The 21305-nt window shown below is 35.2% G+C and overlaps 3 protein-coding genes across 3 annotated transcripts in view; 2 read left to right on the top strand and 1 right to left on the bottom strand.

The window, feature by feature from the left end:
• LOC137385837 (poly(A)-specific ribonuclease PNLDC1-like) overlaps positions 1-3677 on the top strand; it is a 28824-nt gene extending 25147 nt beyond the window's left edge. The window contains exons 15-19 of the mRNA XM_068072411.1: positions 145-247; positions 1435-1524; positions 1674-1762; positions 2034-2132; positions 3541-3677. Coding sequence (XP_067928512.1) covers positions 145-247; positions 1435-1524; positions 1674-1762; positions 2034-2132; positions 3541-3607 — 448 coding nt within the window. The 3' untranslated portion in view covers positions 3608-3677. The remainder of the gene's footprint in view (positions 1-144; positions 248-1434; positions 1525-1673; positions 1763-2033; positions 2133-3540) is intronic.
• A 303-nt stretch (positions 3678-3980) lies between these two features.
• LOC137385838 (uncharacterized) lies at positions 3981-6391 on the top strand. Its single transcript, XM_068072412.1, has 3 exons — positions 3981-4098; positions 4379-4666; positions 5632-6391. Exons 1-3 carry the CDS (start codon positions 4076-4078, stop codon positions 6350-6352), a joined length of 1032 nt encoding a protein of 343 aa, XP_067928513.1. The 5' UTR covers positions 3981-4075; the 3' UTR covers positions 6353-6391.
• Positions 6385-20248, bottom strand: LOC137385839 (CD2 antigen cytoplasmic tail-binding protein 2 homolog). Its single transcript, XM_068072413.1, has 7 exons — positions 20079-20248; positions 12459-12570; positions 12206-12324; positions 10281-10413; positions 9175-9369; positions 8394-8543; positions 6385-6841 (listed from the first exon to the last, which is right to left on the bottom strand). Exons 2-7 carry the CDS (start codon positions 12559-12561, stop codon positions 6585-6587), a joined length of 957 nt encoding a protein of 318 aa, XP_067928514.1. The 5' UTR covers positions 12562-12570; positions 20079-20248; the 3' UTR covers positions 6385-6584.
• Between the last annotated feature and the right edge of the window lie 1057 nt (positions 20249-21305).

Genomic DNA, 21305 nt, shown 5'->3' with positions numbered 1-21305 from the left:
TGTTATGGTAATTGATAACTACCTTAAATGATGTTCTTACCTTTTGTTATGGTAATTGATAACTACCTTAAATGATGTTCTTACAAATTCTGATTCAATTCAGTTGATTCACAAGATAGATGCAGAGTTGATATTATCTTGCAGCGCCGCCCTCGCCTCTCACCCCATACCCTTCTATGACTATCAAATACCTTTATCAAAATACAAGAATAGAGTTAACATGATAAGAGGAGCTCTGCATCATATCGTAAGTAGTCATATATAGTCTGCACTTTTGTTTTTATGGCTAGTATATGTAACTACTACATCCGAGTAGAGAGATCAGTCCTGGTCACCATTGTGTTTAGCAGTCCAAAACCATTTGCCATGAACATGGAGTTGAAGAATCTGCAAGTTACTTGTTTCCTACATCTTACAGCACACATGGGGTTAAATGTTTCTGTAAGCTTATCACTGTTTTAACCACATCACCCTTTCCTGCCTCGCAGCATCAAAATACTTTTGGGTGTTTTCACTTTTCAGCTAATTCTCCCAGTGTGCTCAAGACTTAGCCTCTTATGTATCTTATACAGTCAAACATGGATAACTCGAACTTCACGGGACCGAGCGGAAATGTTCGAGTTATCAGAGCGTTCTAGTTATCAGAGCACTTTCACAAGTCCATGTATTTATTTATTTATTTATTAGTAGATACATGTACATATACAAACTATAATATAAATCAAAAGCATAAATGGCTTGTTTCAAATTAAATGCTTCGAATGTAAAATTTAAAACTTTTTTATCAAAAAGTATAGAGATTTTTCTATCACTTGAGATTGGTTTGTTGTTTGAGGTGATGTTATTGCAAGGACGTTTTTTAGATTAAAATTGGCAAGACTTGATCGTTGTTGAAATGCTTAGAAGAAAAGACCTCTTTTTCTTTTGAGCGTTTTAACTAAGGTCAATTTTGCCGATTTTTCTTGAAGTTTATGCGAAGGTTACTTCACTTTTCCTTGCTTCCGAAGGGCCATCGCTAAGCGGATGTTTGGTAAACATCACATTTCACCAAACCTTTAGAAAAGTCGTTGACAAAAATATTTTACCGATTGTGGTAATAACGACGGTTATGAATTACGAAAAGTTGAGGTTTACCTCTATGGCTTGGAATAAAGTGATTTTCTAAAGCGATAACAACCGTTTCGGTAGCCGTTGGGCAAAAAACTGTTCGAGTTAACAAAGTTGAGGTCGAGTTATCTAAAGCAATTTATCATTACGTGGGAATGGACCAAAGAAACTGTTCGAGTTAACCATGTGTTCGAGCTATCCGAGGGCGAGTTATCCATGTTTGACTGTATATCAGTTGTTGAAGTTGCGCTCATACATTGACTCTGTCCATTCTGATTCGCTACTGTTTTCTTACCGACTGTTTCGTGTTTCTTACTGACATATTAGTGCCTAGATGGGCCAGACCCGGAATCTAGTCGACCTGACCAACTTTTTGTGGCTACAAGGAAGTACAACTCTCAGTTAAATATCGATGAGGTAGGTTTGCATTCTTACACCATTATTTACATATTCTACACGTTAGCGCCAGTGTATCTTGAGGTCACTTACATTCCTGTAGTCAGTTACCACTACTAGCTTGAGAAAATACCTCACTAGTTGCTGTATTCTTGATTGGATCTTTACAGATATCTCTCTTGTTGTCTTCCTTTGGCTCTGTAGACATCAACATTATTTCCCATAACAAGGCGGTGGTTGCAGTCAACAGCTTTTCAAGGTAATTCTTTGAATTTTCTATTGCTAGTAATAGTTAATCCATGCTAATGTTAGACAACGAATTTGCATTTAATTTCATTGTCACTTACACCTTCAAGGTCATCCCAGTTTTGGCATTTCCAAGACTCCTTGCCAAAGCGATGCTTGTTGAATTCATTTATTCTTTGTTCTCTCAATGTATGTCCAGCTGTTCAAATGTATCTGATTGCACTGTAGGTATAAATATCAGCTGCTGCTGTGTATTGTGCAATTTTCATGTGCTATTTTTATAGCTCTCGGCGGATTCTTGAAGCATTCCGGCAACATGACAAGTTCGTCGTTAAAAAATACAGTTCATTTAGACATTCTCCTCGAGTCACAAGGTTTCTCATGTGAGTGATCCTCGGAGGCGCGTTTGCAGGCTAAAATAGTTCAATTTGCTTTAGAAAGTTGCTAAGAATCTTAGGGTAGGGTTGGCTTTTTCATGGCATGCACCTAATTTCTATTATTGCTAAAGGTATTTCTATCATTGCTAAAGGTATTTCTATCATTGCTAAAGGTATTTCTGTCATTGCTAAAGGTATTTCTATCATTGCTAAATGTATTTCTATCATTGCTAAAGGTATTTCTATCATTGCTAAAGGTATTTCTATCATTGCTAAAGGAATTTTTGTCATTGCTAAAGGTATTTCTATCATTGTTAAAGGTATTTCTATCATTACTAAAGGTATTTCTATCATTGCTAAAGGTATTTCTATCATTACTAAAGGTATTTCTATCATTGCTAAAGGTATTTCTATCATTGCTAAAGGTATTTCTATCATTGCTACAGGTATTTCTATCATTGCTAAAGGTATTTCTATCATTGCTAAAGGTATTTCTATCATTACTAAAGGTATTTCTATCATTGCTAAAGGTATTTCTATCATTGCTAAAGGTATTTCTATCATTGCTAAACGTATTTCTATCATTGCTAAAGGTATTTCTATCATTGCTAAAGGTATTTCTATCATTGCTAAAGGTATTTCTATCATTACTAAAGGTATTTCTATCATTGCTAAAGGTATTTCTATCACTGCTAAAAGTATTTCTATCATTGCTAAAGGTATTTCTATCATTGCTAAAGGTATTTCTATCATTGCTAAAGGTATTTCTATCATTGCTAAACGTATTTCTATCATTGCTAAAGGTATTTCTATCATTACTAAAAGTATTTCTATCATTGCTAAAGGTATTTCTATCACTGCTAAAAGTATTTCTATCATTGCTAAAGGTATTTCTATCATTGTTAAAGGTATTTCTATCATTGCTAAAGGTATTTCTATCATTACTAAAGGTATTTCTATCATTGCTAAAGGTATTTCTATCACTGCTAAAAGTATTTCTATCATTGCTAAAGGTATTTCTATCATTACTAAAGGTATTTCTATCATTGATAAAGGTATTTCTATCATTGCTAAAGGTATTTCTATCATTGCTAAAGGTATTTCTATCATTGCTAAAGGTATTTCTATCATTGCTAAAGGTATTTCTATCATTGCTAAAGGTATTTCTATCATTGCTAAAGGTATTTCTATCATTACTAAAGGTATTTCTATTATTGCTAAAGGTATTTCTATCGTTTCTATCATTGCTTCTTTTCAAATTCGAATAAATCTTTTTCTCATTTCATGCCTGTTTGGCATGACCCTTATATGATAGTTATACTCAGGTGTATTACGTTTCTTTATGGATTAGTCTACCAGTAGCTTTTGAAACCAACGGTATCTCACTCGGTTTTATTGTGTTGTTTCTTTTCAGGGCTGGTCTCGCCTTGACCGCTGGGATATGTGCGGCAGCATTGATTAGAAGTGTCAGGAAGCGATGACATCCTCTTAAGTGTGACTTTAGGAAACCTGTTCTCCCTAGTCAAATAGAAGTTCATATGATCCGCTTGAACTGTGTTATTGAATAGCAGCACTTGCAGCCATTAGTGTTAGTCTCCGGACATGATGAACTGTTTTCTATTGTCAGATAAACATTAGAAATCCATGCTTATTCGCGTATTTGAATTGCCATGTGAGGTGTGACTTTGTACGAGGCCTCCATTTGTCTTTTTTGTCTAGTTATAATGCGTTAAGTGAGACATTGAGTGGCAATATAAAGCATACAAATATCGCAGTAAGTGGCGCTGAGCTGAAAGGATGCCATATTGTGATGCGAACCACTTGAGCTGGCATGCTTGTATTGGGTTCTCCACCTGTCTCTTATTTGGTTTACAATACCAGCAGTGGAACATACCGGATTACCTCAGAGCAAGGGTGAACTCTCAATAAATACACAGAATCAAGTTCAAATGCATGGCTATCAATCTCAAGGGTTTGTATAAATACTTACTTTTAATATGCTGTATTTGTTTGGGTAAAGCTAAAGGTTTATTAGATATAAGCTGGAGCATAAAGGCAGTTCACCAGCTTATTGGACTAGACCATTTGCAATGCCTTGGTGGTCAGTGACGCAACAGACAAGATGTCAACCGACTACTGATTTTTAGTATGCTAGTAGTGTGGTCTGAAATATTACGTTTATTAGACACGTGCTGTTCATCTCTGGGTTGGTGGTTGCTCGATATCATGACACGAGGTATATCACTGTCCAGGTGTGATTGCGCTGTGATAAGAATGACTGGCATGTCACAATTGGCACCTTGGAGTGATTTCACGGACATCTGTTCTACTAACAAGAAAACGCATGCCAACCCGTACAAACCAGCACGAAACCTCTATGAAGGGCAACCTATCAAGTCCTCACCATACTTCAAGCATCACACGAATAGAGAGGATTACATTCATGAATACAAATTAGCAACGCAGAAATGTACACAAGGAGGGAAGATCAGTTGTCCAGCACTTGCATCGAGATATAACCTTCAGTTTCCTGCTGAGGCGTAAGTTTTTGATAAGTTACATACGGTAATTTTGATCCATACAGAAGTGGCCGCGACCTGCCAAAGTTATGCAAGCATTGTCCGCTTGTTAGTCCAGTTTTTTTGTAGGGATCGAAACTAGTATTTTTTCAGTAAGAAACTGAGCTTGTATGGTTTTTACAGTGTGACATATTTTTATTGTGAGCTCACCGTGTTAAGGAGCCTGTATGCATATAGTAAATTAATTGATTGGCCTCAGATCATGCTATATTAATACAGGTTATTATAATAATACAAAAGTTTATCAAACCAAACAGATATTTAGAGGGCATAGTGAGGGTGTATGGCATGGATTGTTGGAAAATTGATGTTCAGAAGAATCACTAATAAGTTAATAGGTAAACCAGTATTCTTTCTCATTTAACATTGTATGTTGTATCCTTAAGAAAATAGGCTTGTACACCTGCATTTTAGCTAATGCCTTCAAAAGTAAATAAGAAAGCAAGTAGAAGAATCATAAGGTTACTTATAAGCTGATGCTTTGTGTACGATTTGAGAATTGTACGTTGAAATGTAGGTGTGACCCAGCTAATCCTTTACTACAGTAATAATCTTGTTAGCTCATAACTTTCTTAGTTGTAAGCATTTTGAGAATTGGTGACTTCCCGACAGTTGTGGAGTCACAGCTTCACAGACTGATCTTGCTTACAATCAACATACCCAATGTACAGAGGTGAGTATGGCTGCGTAAACATGACCTAATAGCATTACGTTAATAGGATTATGCTCCTTTTAGATTTTCGTTCACTATCATAACTACAACTTTTTAATTTGTTGTTTCCAGAATTTTTAACAAACGATTCTCTTTCTCATTAATCCTAGGTATCTGTGTATTGTTCAAACCTTTTTATTATAATCAGATTATCAAGAATGTATCTACTCCGTTCATGAAATGAGGTTTATAGTTTTTATACTGTTATTTCTAGGGAAATGATCACTAGCGTCGATAGTGCTGAGAAATGCCCAGAACGTTGTAGCAACAGTGAATCACGGGCAGCGACTCTGAACAATGGTAGCATGCTAAGCTATGCCGACTTTCATGACTATGTCGCTGATATACCTAAGGAGCACAGGCTTCCCAGGAGGAGTAAGATAGAAATCAACCTGACAGGCAAATTTGTGAAACGAGTGCAAAGTTCTCGGTCATTACCGTGTTCGAATATGTGTTCGAATATGGGACAAACAATGAAACGTCATATCAAATTGCCTGTTCCACAGAGACCGCTACTCACCTGCAGCTACAAGCTGCCAGCAACACTGAAATATAAATCTGCAGAAAAAGCAGGGCCACCATCAGGTAGACAAAAAATGGATCCTTTAGAAAAATCATCAACCTCCTCAACAATTGCTGCCAATGACACCTCAACAGCGGTCGCTAATGAGAAATCTTTTAGCAGTGCTCTAAATAAAAGGGCACCCCCACCTGCCGCCCAAAAAAATGCATACCAACGAGATGTGAGAGCATTAACATCAAGTAAGGTAGACAGAAACCGGCGGAAACAACTCCGCAAGCTTATTGAACTATTAGGGGAGACCACTCTTTCACCATATTTGAGAACATTGACGCTCGAACAGAGTAATATAGCCCAACAAATACCCAATGCTGAGCCCACAATTGATGACATTGTGTTTGGCAATGGAATATAGGCTTAGTCCACCATCATGATGTTTACATAAAATCAATGTTGATAGGATATTTTATATATACAAAACTGCAAAGCCTTATTTACAACCAGAACTAGCAAAAGATTGCTAAGACATTGCTCTATACATAAGATCAGATTTAAGACACCCTCAACAACACTTGCCATTAGATGTTAACACAGCTATAGAAATTCCTTAATTCATGCCAGTATGTGTCATATAAATTAGAAAAACACTAAGTATATAGGTCAAAATCAATCCTTTTAGAGGTATAGAACTCTCGTCCTGACCCAACCTTGCGTACAAAAACTCCATCCGGAAATTTGTTGTCATCAACACATTTTTGCATATAAGTACTTGAAAATGGTCCACATATTTCTGCATCGTCACTGTTTTGCCACTTATATTCCCACTGCACTTCATTTGCATTTCTTGAATCTTCCCTTTTAGTAGTAGCTTCTTCGAATTTGACGCGCTTTGTTTCTGGTGCACCTAGACAGTCAAGCAATTTATGAAGGAAGGGTATCTGTTATATGGGTCATGATCTCAAAAAGTAGGGTAGAGTTGGAAATTATCAAAATTGAGATAGTTGCTCAGCTTAACAGAGGAAAATTTACAAATTTCCCAGCAGAAAATTCTTTGTTTCTATGTTGGTGCTTAGAACTGATTTTATAGTCAAAATTCTATTTGTTTACAGTTAGAATCAATTTAGCAACCACTATTAAATTTAGTCGTAATTCTTCAAATACACGGGTGGACAGAATTTTATGCTGCATCCGAACATTTAAACTAGAAAGTCCTAATTATTTTATGTTTAGCTACAAGTTGATAACCAAATTGTATTGATTGCCAAAATTTGATTTGTTATTGCACAAGCATATAGTAACATGTAACATAAAAATACCTTTCACCTTGCAGACAATACAATAAAGCGTAATTTTAAATTCAAATAGTTGAATTAAAATCTTTCCATTAAGAACGATCCATATTAGTCCATATCTAACGGCATCATATCATATTCAATAATGATCCATATCTAACGGCTTCTTGCTCTTCTTACTGTGCAATTATTTCTTCATAATCATCTTAAGCATCGATTGAACATGAAAAATCATCTACATCAAAGCCTTCCTCTTCATCGGATAATTTTGCATCAATTAAATTGCCAAAGTATCCTTCAAAGGTATCATTTATATCTTGATTACCAATTGTGTCAATGAAAAAAACCATTGTTTGACTTATGCGACGCCATGTTTTATTTCCGATTTGCATAGCAACGGCTTCGCTAGGCAAATTTATGCTGTTCTAAGCTTCTATTGGTTAAACAGAGTTTGGATTTTGAAAGAACATACTTGATTGATCTAAATAAAGGTAACTTTAAAAACACAACAAATGCAAGTGGCATTGAGTTTACTAACTTGCTATCGCTATTATGCAAATTTAATACGTGTGACTTAACCCCGTGTACCGAGATCGCGACCCATGTATTCATTATCCAACAACGGAGGAAGGCTAACTTCTTATTTGCTTAGATTCATTAGTTTGTTTCATGCTAAAAATTCAAGCTCTTCAAACCTTCTAGAGCATATGAGAAAATGTTTGACACAAATGATAAAAAACTTAATGAACATGGTCCGACACAGGAAAGCATTTGTCCAAAATCACTAACCACCACTGTGGATAACGAATAGCAGTTTAAACACAATCTTTTGAAGTTAGAAAGTTGCTGAGTCAAACAAATCTTAATATATATTATCTTAAGTCATCCAGGAGTTTTTTAAGATCAAACCAGGAGTTTTTTTAAAACAAAAAATTAAAAAATGTCGGTTAGGTTTAAGCTGCCAAAATCAAAGGCTAAGCATTGTTTTTGAGTTGCCTCTATACTTTACTCTAATGATTTTGGAAGTTCAACTAGATTTTTAGCTAAATATTGATAATCCAAACATGTTTGTGCAAATTATAGTCAATTTGTAACCGACTGCTATGTAATTTTGAATTGTTCTATAATGCATCTGCAACACATTTTCTAGAAATTATCACAAACCTTCATCTTGTTTTTCATCAAATTCTTCTCCAAACATATCCAGCGCAGCATCGTCCTTCGATACTTTGGCTGACTTGTTGAGTTCTTCCTCCTTCTGTTTCACCATGTAAGTTATTTTTTCATATGTGTCTTCATATATCTCCATATATCCTGCAGAACATGAGACATCGCTGTTTACATTAAACATGGGCACCATGCAATTTTGGGCTGAATCACTGGACAAAACATGCACAGTTACTACAGCGAGAGAGGCATATACTAGCAATACACAACAGCCTATTATTTCCTAACCAATTTATTTCCATCTTACAAAGAATGAACTTTCATCTAAACTGCATACACCTCAGGATGTAACAGAATCCTTGAACATGGCTATAACTTCATGTTTTGAACCTACACAAGTGAAAAAAGGAATGATAACAGAAAATATTTTAAAATTATGCATAATTGTTTAGATTTGTACAGCAACCACCCGTTTATAGGATGGTAATCAGAGGGAGGATTTTATGATGGCAACTAGAGCAATAGCAATGGTACATAATACTGCTGGCGAAAACCTAGGAGAAAACCATCTGTTATACGACAAATCTTTAGGAATGACAACTCCCAGACCATACCATGTGACATCTAGTTATGTTGTCATCGTCAGTCCTGATTTATTTCGTTTACTTCTTACAGAAGCATTACTTAAAGTTAAGCTACAAAATACTCTGCATTTGCCCATCTAAATGATTACTGTGAAGCTACTAGCAAATAAGTATACCATTTAAAATGGCCTTACCTGACTGTATCAATTTGTCAGCCAATCCCGTGAGAGCTTGAAATGCCTTCCTATTTTCCAGTTCCTCTTCAGTTGGTTTAATTCCTTGTTTTTTAGCCTTTAGCCGCTGTGCTGATGTTAGTTTTTTCTCTCCGCCTCCAAGCCTTCTCAAAGACTTGGCCACTGACTCTCCTGGCTTCATCAGCGGTACCATATCTATGGAAGACAAGTAAAACTACAGGACCGACAAAACTAGCGCTATATGTGTGATACAACAGTATTTAATCAAAACTACTGAAGTTCATTGCAGTGAATAAGATTCATCCGCTCCACCTCACTTGCACCTACAAAACTGAGAGAAAGGAACAAATCTTACTATGAATGGTGTAAACATGACTAATAATAGTTAATATAAAATTGATTTCAGACGAGCAACACATGCAAAAAAATGATAAAACACATTTATTTAAGAAAAACGACAATGTTTATGAAAATGTCAAATGAAAGGACAAGTTACATGTCACAACATTTAAAAGATGCTAACCAGTTTGTTAAAAGTTATCCATTGACAGTAACACCCAAAAAAGTTTATGAATAGAAAGTGAATGGTGTGGAGTTGTTTACCCTTTGTAATAATACTGCCAGAAGCCCAGAAGTATTGTACTGTGACTTTTAGACAACCACTTTTGCACATCATAATTTCTACAATATTTTAAAAAAAAAACTTTTAGCACACATTCTTTGTTTGACATAAATTGGCCATTTGTCCCAGATTTTCTATTGAGGGTATTCTAAGGATTATATTACTACCATGCAAATCCTCCAAATAACATGTAATCCTTGTTATATGACTATTTATTTATTGCTTGTTTTACGGGTTGGTTACCATGGCTATAGAGAGACATCCTCAAATAGAACACCCAATGTCTGGACAAACTTTTACAGCTGTAAACCTTTACACTGTTATACTGTAGTTACCAGTAAATATAATGTATCTGTGTTCAGAATCACTAATTTACTGTGAAGAACTGGAAATCCTGTGAAAATACTTTTTTTACCTCTAACTTTTTGAACAATAGCTTTCGGCAAGGAATAATAGACAATTTAATAATATTCTAGTTTTTTACCTTTCCACACAGAGAGTTCATCAATGGCCTCAGGCTCTGAATCGGATGACTCATTACCACCAGGAGGCTCCTTTGCATCCTGTTTAACTTTAACCCAATCTATGTCATCCATCCAGCTGTCTTTTATTTCACTCTGCAATTTGATAAATAGACTACGTCACAGATAACAGAAGTAATAAATAATTTACCAATTCGAATCAAGGGTCTTTAGCAAGACAGGACGCCACTATAATCGTCTTTAACTCAAAGCTTTCAAACCTGCTCAGACATGCAAAGCGAGGCAAACATTAAACCATGTAACAATGTTAAGCAACGACTGACCTTTCTAGTATAGAAGTGCTATTTGGAAGACCGTAATAAAAATGATAAATGTACGAAAACAGCGACCGTAACAGGAACAATACCTTTGCCATCGTTATTGCTGTTCTTCATAACGCGAAACAATCTGATTTTTGCTATTTAATTATGATCGTTTAACACTTGCTTAGAAATAGAAATGTTTCAGCATCAAATATTTATGGTCCAATGAGCATATTTAGTAACAATTCACTCAGGCGGGTAAACTGTCATATTTGTCTAAAGATTAGCAGAGACATGTCTTTAACCCTTTCAGGCCCAATTAAATAACTCTACTGCGTATCCAGGTCCAATTACTCAATTGGCTGCTCATAAGTGATAGATTCGGTGTTACTAAATTGGCCATATCTCATTTTCTATTAAGTTTATCTTAAATCTTTCTTTATTCAGGAAGACACCTCAAGCTACATCTCTCTATTAAAACAATAAATAGATGTTCAAATAAATAAACTTTTTATGAGCAAAACAAGTAAATTGCTTCAAATCACTAAAAGATTAAAAAAAAGTACTAGCTACTACATGTAAAAGCATAAAAAATCAACTCAACTTGGCAAGCTATGTTTAGGTTGTAGGCACATCTGTTAGGAAAAGCAATGAAAAACATAAAGATGCATGCACTACAAGCTGAAATAATCGTGATTTTGTAAAACATAATTGATCAATTTCTAATGGTATTCAGCTGCTATTGAGTAATTATTATTGTCAATATGCTCAATTTTAGCAGCAAGGGAAAATAATGCTGAAAATAATATACTCCATTAAAGTTTACTCAATTCGCAAAAAACTACTATCACAGCTATCAGAGTCAACCAGATAGTAAAAACTATTATTATTATTTCTTGTCTTGCTCAGCCTTTATTCAAAGTGTAGTACTTAATTGTGTTAACTTAGCTGTGTAAAAGTTAACGTACTTAACTTTAATCTTATAATCGCATCTGCTCTTGAAACCTGTCTAGGGCTAGTGGTAAAGTGATGAAGCTGAAGAGTTGGAATATATTAGAAATTATAATGATACTGCTGAAAAAACCGATCTTCCAATTTTGCCGATATGGTGGATTTTCATACTTCAGAGAAAGCCTTATTGGTCTGTTTTACAAGCTCCAACCTATAGCAAACCAGTACTCATTTAAAAGTTTGTAATGTGTACTTTTGAAATATTGCAACAACAAGATTACGATATAGCAAACACCCTATCAAAACATCGCTGAAAAAGGTACCTCCCGAATAATTCGGGATTCGGCACAGGAGACAACAACATCTTCCAGGATAATTGGGGAGTCAATCTAAAAGGGTTAATTAGAATGGTTGGTTGTCGTGACTCAGATAAATATTGTGAGTTTTAGAAGTTTTGTTCATCCCTCTTCCCTCAATTTCAGCATATATGGTTAACTTCCTTGGATGGGCATCACCACACTTTTGGAAGCTTGTTTAATAGAGAATTCGCAACTATTTTGCAGGAGAAAGCAAATCTTACAGAAATTTAGCCTCAGTTGCTATCTGGGAAATACTAGTAACATAGATTAACTGGTCAGAATGACTCATCGCATAAAGCCACCGCTTATATTTACCTCTTTATCAAATATGTAGGTTCCAGTTTTATCAAAATGCCCGGTTTCCATCTCCTCACGCATGTTGAAAGGCGTAATTGTTATACTACCATCAAATGCTATGGTCTCCTCCTCTTGACCTGCAAAAAGTTAGATAATATCATTGAAGGACAGCAGCAGGCAACAAAAGCACTGCTATACCTATTATAGAGGCAAGGCTTTTGGAAGAATAGATCCAATGAGACCAATACTCTGCATCAACACACAAACGTACCTTCGATGTCATCTTCATCCAATTTCTCATCGGGAACCAAATTGTCTTCTTCATCACTGTCTAAAGTGTGTTTTTTCAATACTTCAGCTGATTCAGCAGCCATGTCAACTTCCTGTAGTTACAAATATTTCATTGGTGCAAGAGCTTTGTGGAGCATATAGCAAGGAGGTTAAAATACTCTTACGGAAACTGATGCTGACATGGTACGATTATATAACGGATGTTAAAAAAGCTCAGTAAGTTGGTACCTACAGACAATAGTATAACCTACACAGCTAAATGTCCTTCAGTTCTTATTGATAAAGGTCTAATTGTAGTGTAGACACTTATATTATTGCCCAGTAATGATGCTGCACACTGATGCCAAGCCTTGACAAAAAATGCAACTGATAACTGTCTCTTCTTCAACACCCTAACAGGCTTAGTGGGAGAAGACCATCACGTTGAAAAACAAGGTGTGTGGCAGGTGTTTTGATTGTAACATAATAGCAATTTTATTAATCCCTAAATACAATGATAGACAACTAAAATACTAAATATTATATAAAAAGTTGACACCATAGTCTCGTGCAACAAATCTTTGTGAAACAAAATATATAAAAATAAATATATAATTTCATACAAGTCAAGAGCATTGCATGTATGCTAACACAGCGTGAAAACATCTAACGCCCGAGTTGTGATGCAGGTTATTATTCACTATCGAGTCGATTCACAAGCCACTCATGGGCGACAAACCACGGCGTGCCAACTCTAAAAATGACTCGTTGAAGAAAGCCCATATGCTCAACATTTCCTATAGCGTGTAAGTGAAGGTGTTTGATGGCGTTGAAGGGCGGCCAGTGATAACCAAATTTGTTACTTGTGTGCAAACTTTCACAGCCCTGCTGATGGAGGACTTGCTCGCCAACTTCTAGTAGATGCTTGACTAGAACAATATGATCTGCTGTCAGCTCTTTAGGACTATCAATATGTATCTTTGGAATAATCAAGTAGTGATGCTTTGTAGCTGGCCTGATGTCTTTAAATGCAATCACTGTGTCATCCTCATAGAGAATTTCAGTATTTTCATCTCTACTAACAATTCGACAGAATGTGCATTGGTTATCACTCATGGCCCTTCAGATAACGCCTGCAACAATCAAATTGCTAATTTTAGTATTCTTTTAGATGTAATTGTATTAGTTGCTTTTTAGCTGTGCATTTTCTAATCATGCAGCCCTTGGTGCTCTCACTGAACTTCTGCCGGGATTCGCCATGTTACGTTTGCATATGGGTATTTGATTCAATTCATTCAATTAATCTGAAGTCATTCAGCTTCAATTCAACTTGTTAGTCTGAATAATAACCAGTAAACTTTTGTCATTTGGACTGTGTAACGCAAAACAATATCTTCATTCATTAGCAAAGTTTACTTAAAAACATTCTCCCAAAATATGTTAATTAATAAGAATTTAACTAACCTTTCATATAACTATACAAGTAAGATATATATGCAACAAATATTTCACAAGCTCCATAAACTGCCCAACAACTTCAAGTTATTTTTGCTTACTTATAACATTAATTTTTAGCCTAAGGTTGTCGAGGAACTGACAGACATTCTCACTACGACTTGTTTTATTCCTTGGGCATTTCTTAAATAACCTTACCACATATTTTGCACTGAGTGAGAAATATTTTTGCCAATATCAGTATCATAATAAACTACCAATTCAGCAAGTTGGCAGCAACCTTCATATTTTAAAATTGGTTGAAATAACAAAGAATTTAAACTTCACGGTTATTCTCCTTAGAGTCTCACAGCAAATAAAAAACAATGTCTTTTTTGGAATAATATACTGATAGTAAATTTTATCTATTTTGTAACTTTTTTAAATCTGTGGTTGATGAAGTAATGTATATAGATGATGGTTGAAAACTGCTATCTTAGTTTATCAGCATGGCAATAATTGTAGGTCATATTCAGGTTTGTTAGAAAAACAGTTTCAACAACAGGTATTACTTGTTGCACTTATATACATAGCAGAGCATCATTACAGACAGCCCGACCATGTAGGAATTAATGACTGCATCACTTTTGGTTGCTTTGGAAAATATGTTATTCAATGATCACAACTGTTGTAAGCACATCATACGAATATGACACATATTCAAGAAACAGACAAGGTTATTGTCAAAAAAAGCTGAGGTACCAAAAGCCAATGATCATGATATGTAGCATGGACTGATGCAGCCAACAACAACACCATACAAAATATGGTTGTTTGATAATTTACTCATTTAATAAATTAATAGATGTTTTCATATAAAAAGCTCATGTATTTAATGTCTATTATCTTACATATCAAGTAATGCATAAATTTGTTGTTCAGAATTATGTTGCAAATGGAGCTAGAAGCTTGCAGCAGGAGTAATTAAATAGTTATTCTTCTAACCAAATTAGTGGTGAGTCGGTGAATACATGGCTGGTGCTGAGATGCATTAATCTTTTATAAATCATGCGACTCAGAATGCCAGTAACATTTTTTTCAAGTTTGGATGCTGTGGTAAGCCTCATTATGCATGACGCGCAGCTTTTATGTACTCATGATGTAATTGAAGCGATGGTGGGCAAAGAATGTTGACTAAGATAGGCCGATGACTGGTCAGGTCAAGGTTAAAAAGTGCAGTTGGTTTAACCACACACTTTGTTCATGCAAGTTATTATACGCTCAACAGCAGCAATTCTTGTATTAGCCATGCTTGAAAAAAGGGCATTAAGGCATTCTTAAAAACTTGGTTTGTCAATGTCATAATTAAGATCAACGTGGAATAATGTAATATTAAGACTATCTTATACATAAGTTGTCCACAAAAACCATAGATGCAAATGAAGCCTCCAATAGTTGAAATGCTTATCAATTATGAATATTTTGGAATTTGTACCAAGTCTATACAGACATGTACTATGCATGATAATAATTAACCATCAACAGATGCAAAATAACAAGGAGTGCCTTCCCAACTATTGCAGAGCAGTCATAATGGTCGTATGACTCTGAAAGCAGAAATTGTTATGTATCGGTAACAAGTTGACAAGAGTAGAAAAACTTCAATTCTTTGTATGTTGTTACGTGATGCTATTAAAAAATGCATGCAGGTTTCTAGCAAAAACTCTGAAAGCATAGCCAGCCTAAAAAATTCAGTTGTGAATACCATCATACGCATGTTTATTCCACCGGCATACTGTAACAATAGTTATACTGAGGCTTGTTTTCTCAAGATCACACTTCAAGTCAGACTGAAATGAGATCTTAACAAGCTTTAACAAATTTTAGGAGGAGGTTCACCGAAAGAAAACACAAAAGTCAATTAAGTAACATTTATTTTAATGTAATAAAATATAATACCTGCAGCATGATTTATAAATTTTTAAAGGTACTTCAGTAAAACTTTGAGCATGGTTCCGATTTACCTGATAAATTGATTTAGCTATTTAAATTTATTTCTTATTATCACTTAATTTTTAACATGAATGAAGTTTTGTGAATAGGTTTTTGCCTTGAGATACAAGAAGCCTTTGAGATACGAGCATGTGAGCCAGTTCTCGATGACTACTAAATGACCAAGTATGCGAAGAGGTCACTCTCGAAAACAGTACCGCCTGGTCTTTCCCGTCAAATCAATTTGAAAAAAAGTTTACAAAGACCGGCTAAAAGCTATTGCGAAAGCGAGGCTAAAAATGACAAAAAAACCATAAAAAAAAACCAATGCAAAAGTAGAGTTGAGTAAAAGATTAAAACTTAGTTTCATGCGTGTTTAGTTAGCTAAATTCATTTAAATTAAATTCAAAGTTTCTGTTGTTATACAGAGTCACAAAAGCCTAGCATATCAAGCGCTTTGCTGTCAAGTTTCTCTTACACCAATGTTAGCCACTATGTCTGCCGCCAAGGTGAGAACTACATACAGTACTGTACATAGTAATGTTACATTTTATAGCAGATCATAAATGTTAAATAGATACTTGTTACTTTGTGAGTGTACATAGTGAATTACAACAATTAAAAACATGTTTTCCCATTGTAATATTATATTTTTATAGGCTTACTCGCAACAAAATTCACATTATAGTTGTTTGGTATCAAAAGGTTCACCATGTCTTACTCTGCTGTGTTGTAGGTGCAAACTATGTGGAAATGTGATTAAAAGCTCTGTAAAGCTAAAAAATGAACAGGTAATCACAGCCATCACAAAAGCGCCATAGTTTGGAATCTCTTCATTTCGACGATGTACTCAACGTGGTTATTGTTTTGACGCGTGATGTTATCAAGTGAAATTACAGGCCAATAAAAGACTTAATATAAACGTCTCGCAGCACTAGGGTTCTACCCGAACCCGGTAGAACCCTAGTGAGAACCTAGTAGAACTACCGAAACACTTCGGGCTCTACCGAAAAACCCGCATTAAATATAGATGCTCTCTACTTTACAGTTTCGTTTCAGCCTGGTCTAATCATCTAGTCGTAATATGATCATGTGACCTATACTCCTCGCCAAATGGCGCGAACAATTTCTGCAGCATTTTTCAACTATTACAGGCGACCAACAAGCTCGTCATGTTCATCAGAGGATGATATGCACTCCTTCGAGCTAAGGTTAAAAAATCAAACGAGTTTATACGATAGGTTTTGAGATATCAATGCTCAAAGCGACAGCATTACAATGATGATGAAATAGACAGCGTAAGAACAATACACATGATTTTATTGAATGCGTGAAGCATATTTGTGAAAATATTTTGACGAATGAGGGTTGCATGATGGTGTAAACAGAAGCCATTGTGTTCAACTACGTCCCATTTGAGCCGTTTTGGAAAGGGATTCCAATCTACGGCGTTTTCATGATGGCTGTGATTAACTGTTCGTTTTTGAGCTTTTAAGAGCTTGTAATCACATTTCCACATATTTTGCACCTAAAACACAGCAGAGTAAGACATGGTAAATCTTTTGATACCAAATAACTGGAATGTGAATTTTGTTGCAAGTCAACCTTCAAGTGTTTTTTATAGCATGGAAACGGATTTATTCGTATTCAGTTATTTTTTTTATAGACAATAGGGCTTTGAGAGTAAATTGACATATGAGCTTGGTCCAGAACACATTATGCTCGTATGTCGAAGTATGACTGTATTATTAGTATGCATTTCAATTCTTAGTTTCTTGCAGCTAAAGCAAGATAATGTAGTGCCAGTTGAGATTTATTTTAGTTGTTGAATGATTAATAGGTTAGTTTAATTAATATTAGCTTGTTAATTAGGTGTATTTTAAATCACCCATATTAGCTATGTAAACATGAATTAAATGTGTACATAAGTTGTGAAATATGAAGTTTGCAAACTTACCAAACAACGATTTTGCATAATTATTGCTATTACATGCTGCTGGATTGCAGCTTAAAGTGAGTAATTTTTTCTTCACTTATTTTAACAGTTTTAATAGATGACCGACCCTTGGTCATTGTAGCCGAATTCAGTCGTAGTGTTGCCCGCCCTTTATTAAGTTATTAGCTGTAAACATAAATTAAGCTAATACCTTTTCTCGAGTCATATGACTATTGAAGCTACGTAAAAGAGATGCTTCCATTTAGATGTTAAATGAACTTACAATACTGCAGTTCATTTGTTTGTGATTAAAATAGTTTTTTTTCCCACTGTAAATATTGACCAGTAGCTAGCTTACGCCGACTGGTATGAAGTAAATGCTAATAGGAAAGTGATCATATGTAATTGTGTAGGCAAGTGTATGAAAGCTGTGCTATAGGATTCAATCAATTGATTGCTACGATTACACTACAAACGTTCTTCGCTTGATGCTTTACATGTGACATTACTTTGAAAAGCAGCAGATACTTTATATAAAATATTTGTGAATGAGAAACCAGATTCATCAAAGAGTAAAGTAAACTTCAAAGAGTATGATGACTATCGCTCTATTTGTGACAAGCTGTTAACTAGTAAAAGCCGGCAATGAGCTGAAAAATGGGCTGAGATAAAATACTTGCTGTGATAACATTGCTAGTGACATTGTGCACTGAACAAAAATTCTTTGCACTCTCTTGAAATCAGAGTTAAACTGTGTACTGTGATAAGTAGTGATAAAGTTTGGTAGTTGTATTATATAGATAGATTATAATTATGATTACTTTGAGAATATATACAGAACGATGGTTAGATATAAAGTAGGCTATAACGAGATATTGAGTTGCTCAAATATCGATTGAAAGATTAATGCAGGAACACAATATATACTGTTTGAGCGTCATTGCTGGTAAGTCAGCTCAATGATTTTTTTTATAAATATGAAATTACAGCAAGGGTACTATGTTAGTTGCGAAAGGTGCTAGGACCTTTTAAAATTTGCGTACCATTGGAAGAAGTGAGTGTTTTGAGTGGTAAAACTTTTCATTTTTATGCTATTCAAAGTCTAGTTCTTGTTAAGAGTAGTTGCAAGAGTGAATGAGATGATGTGATATTTTTGAAATATAGTATACCCTTCTTTTTTTCACCGCCACCTTTTACAATGTGTGTAGTATAAGTGAGTTACAACCTACAGGGTATTACATGACTTGATTTGGAAAATTCCAACACTTCTCATGGCTCATTTTATAAGAGATAATCTAATCATCCCGCCCAGGAAAAAAAGGGGTTTGCTCAATTATATCTTCAAAGAAGGCGAACAATTTGATTGTGGTAGGCTGGTTGAACCAACGTAGGCAAAACAAGTGAATGCTTCACAGTTAAAACAAAAAAAACACTTCATATACATAACCGCTAAATATTGGACTACAAAGTGTCAGGTATGTAGATCTTTTAAACAGATATACCGTAGTCAGCTGGAGTACCAAGATTTTTAACATACACGTACAGACCTGCCAACCCAAGAGTGGGTCAATGCGTGAGATTTGGTTTTGGGGCAATTGATGTATCAATGATAGTATATAAAAAATTGTGGAAATTGGGGCAAAAATCTCACGCATTTTCATTTTTTCTTTGGGGCGATTGCGTGAGTCTCACGCCCAATGCGTGAGAGTTGGCAGATATGTACACGTACTTAGTTTTTTGGGTGAAATGATTATTACAATCTTACAATGTTTGAGGTAGAACCTTTTTCATAGTCCAGTTTCTAAAAAGTGCCATTTTCCTGACCTATATATATGAGCAATCTTTATTGAGGTAATCAATAGTCATATTTTACTAATGTTGGCCACAAGGTACCACAGCAATCAACTAACTAAAAATCAGTGTACAAAAAAAAACTAAAGTCTAATTAAATAACTAATGAATAGTCTAAAAACTAATATAATAATGTTGGAGCTGAAAGCATAAAAACTGTGAAAAGCAAGTTTGGGGATTAATATGAGTATTGTTTAAACAAAAAGTGGACAAATACAAGCTCTGTAAAAATAGTTATGCATCTCTATGATAACAAATTTCTAGTTATGAAAACAACGTATTATAGAAAAATATTAAAATAGGTAAGGCTAAGTGGTGAATGGTATTATTATTGACCTGCTTCAATACATTTTTGTTTGTTGTTAAGGCGATACAACAGAATCTTAGCTTTCCCCCAAAATAACGAACCTCATGTTGTTTACTGTGATTTACATTTTTTACGAATGACACTCGCTTTCTCGAAGCCAGTTATATAAAGAGACTATCAAGGAACGTTTTCAAAACGCAAAACGTGCATTAAACTGATAGCAAATATTTAATATAGTAATACAGAGAATATGTTTCAACAAAGATTCATAGCTACCAAATGTAGCGCGGCAGGCATTAAACAAACCGGCTCCAGTGACGCTAAGCGATAATTTTTGACAACTCGACATAATATTTCTGCAGTAGTATTTCTGTCAACCCGAGATAAGAGTAAACAACTTCGCATTTAGTTGTTCAGTGACAATACATATAGGCTGCTTCTCGATATGCAAATAATCTACTTTCGGTTTTATTCTCTCTCCCTCGCTCACTTTCTTTAAATTATACACGATGTGTATAATAGCGTCATCAGCGAAAAGTCTAGACTCAGACTTTTCGCTGATGATGCTCTCTTGTATTCCCAGATTGAGTCAGACAGTGACTGTGCAAATCTTCAAGCAGATCTTGACTTGCTCATAGACTGGGCTGATAAATGGCAGATGGAGTTTAACATCCCAAAATGTGAGACAACTTCTTTTATTAGGTGTCGTGAGATCCCCTTTTCTCACAAATATCTCATAAAAGGCCAACAACTAACTTATGACAATCACTTTAAACACCTTGGAGTCATTATAGACAATAAACTCAACTTTAACCTTCACATAGAAAAGACTATAACCAAATCTTTATCCACACTCTACATGCTCATGAGGTCCCTCAGAAGTTGCTCACCCAAAACAAAAACCCTTTCTTTTAAAAGCATCTGCCGCTCAGTTCTTGAATATTCATCCACTGTCTGGTCTCCATATTTATCCAAGCACATAGACTCCCTCGAGTCTGTGAACAGAAAAGCTTTTAGGTGGGTGTTTAAGCTTAAAAAAATGAGAGGATTTCTGACCTCATGTCTGAGTGGTCATGGGCCACACTTGCAGAGCGTCGGAAGACGGCTGACCAAAATCTAAAAAACAAAATAACAAGGGAAGAAATTGCAATACCAAACCATTTTTTCTCAAATGCCCACTTACACAATACACGCCACAGAAGTACTAAAGGTGCAATCAACACCAATGTTAAAAAACACTCCTTTTTTGTGCGAACCCTTAACAGCTAGCCCCTTTTTTCTTTTTCTTTTTTTGCACAACCCTACTAAGAGCCTTAAATATTCATTAA

This window comes from Watersipora subatra, chromosome 1 (assembly GCF_963576615.1).
Source record: "Watersipora subatra chromosome 1, tzWatSuba1.1, whole genome shotgun sequence".
Classification (NCBI taxonomy): domain Eukaryota; kingdom Metazoa; phylum Bryozoa; class Gymnolaemata; order Cheilostomatida; family Watersiporidae; genus Watersipora; species Watersipora subatra.
The sequence above is the reverse complement of the archived record's forward strand: the minus strand, read 5'-3'. Positions and strand labels throughout refer to the sequence as shown.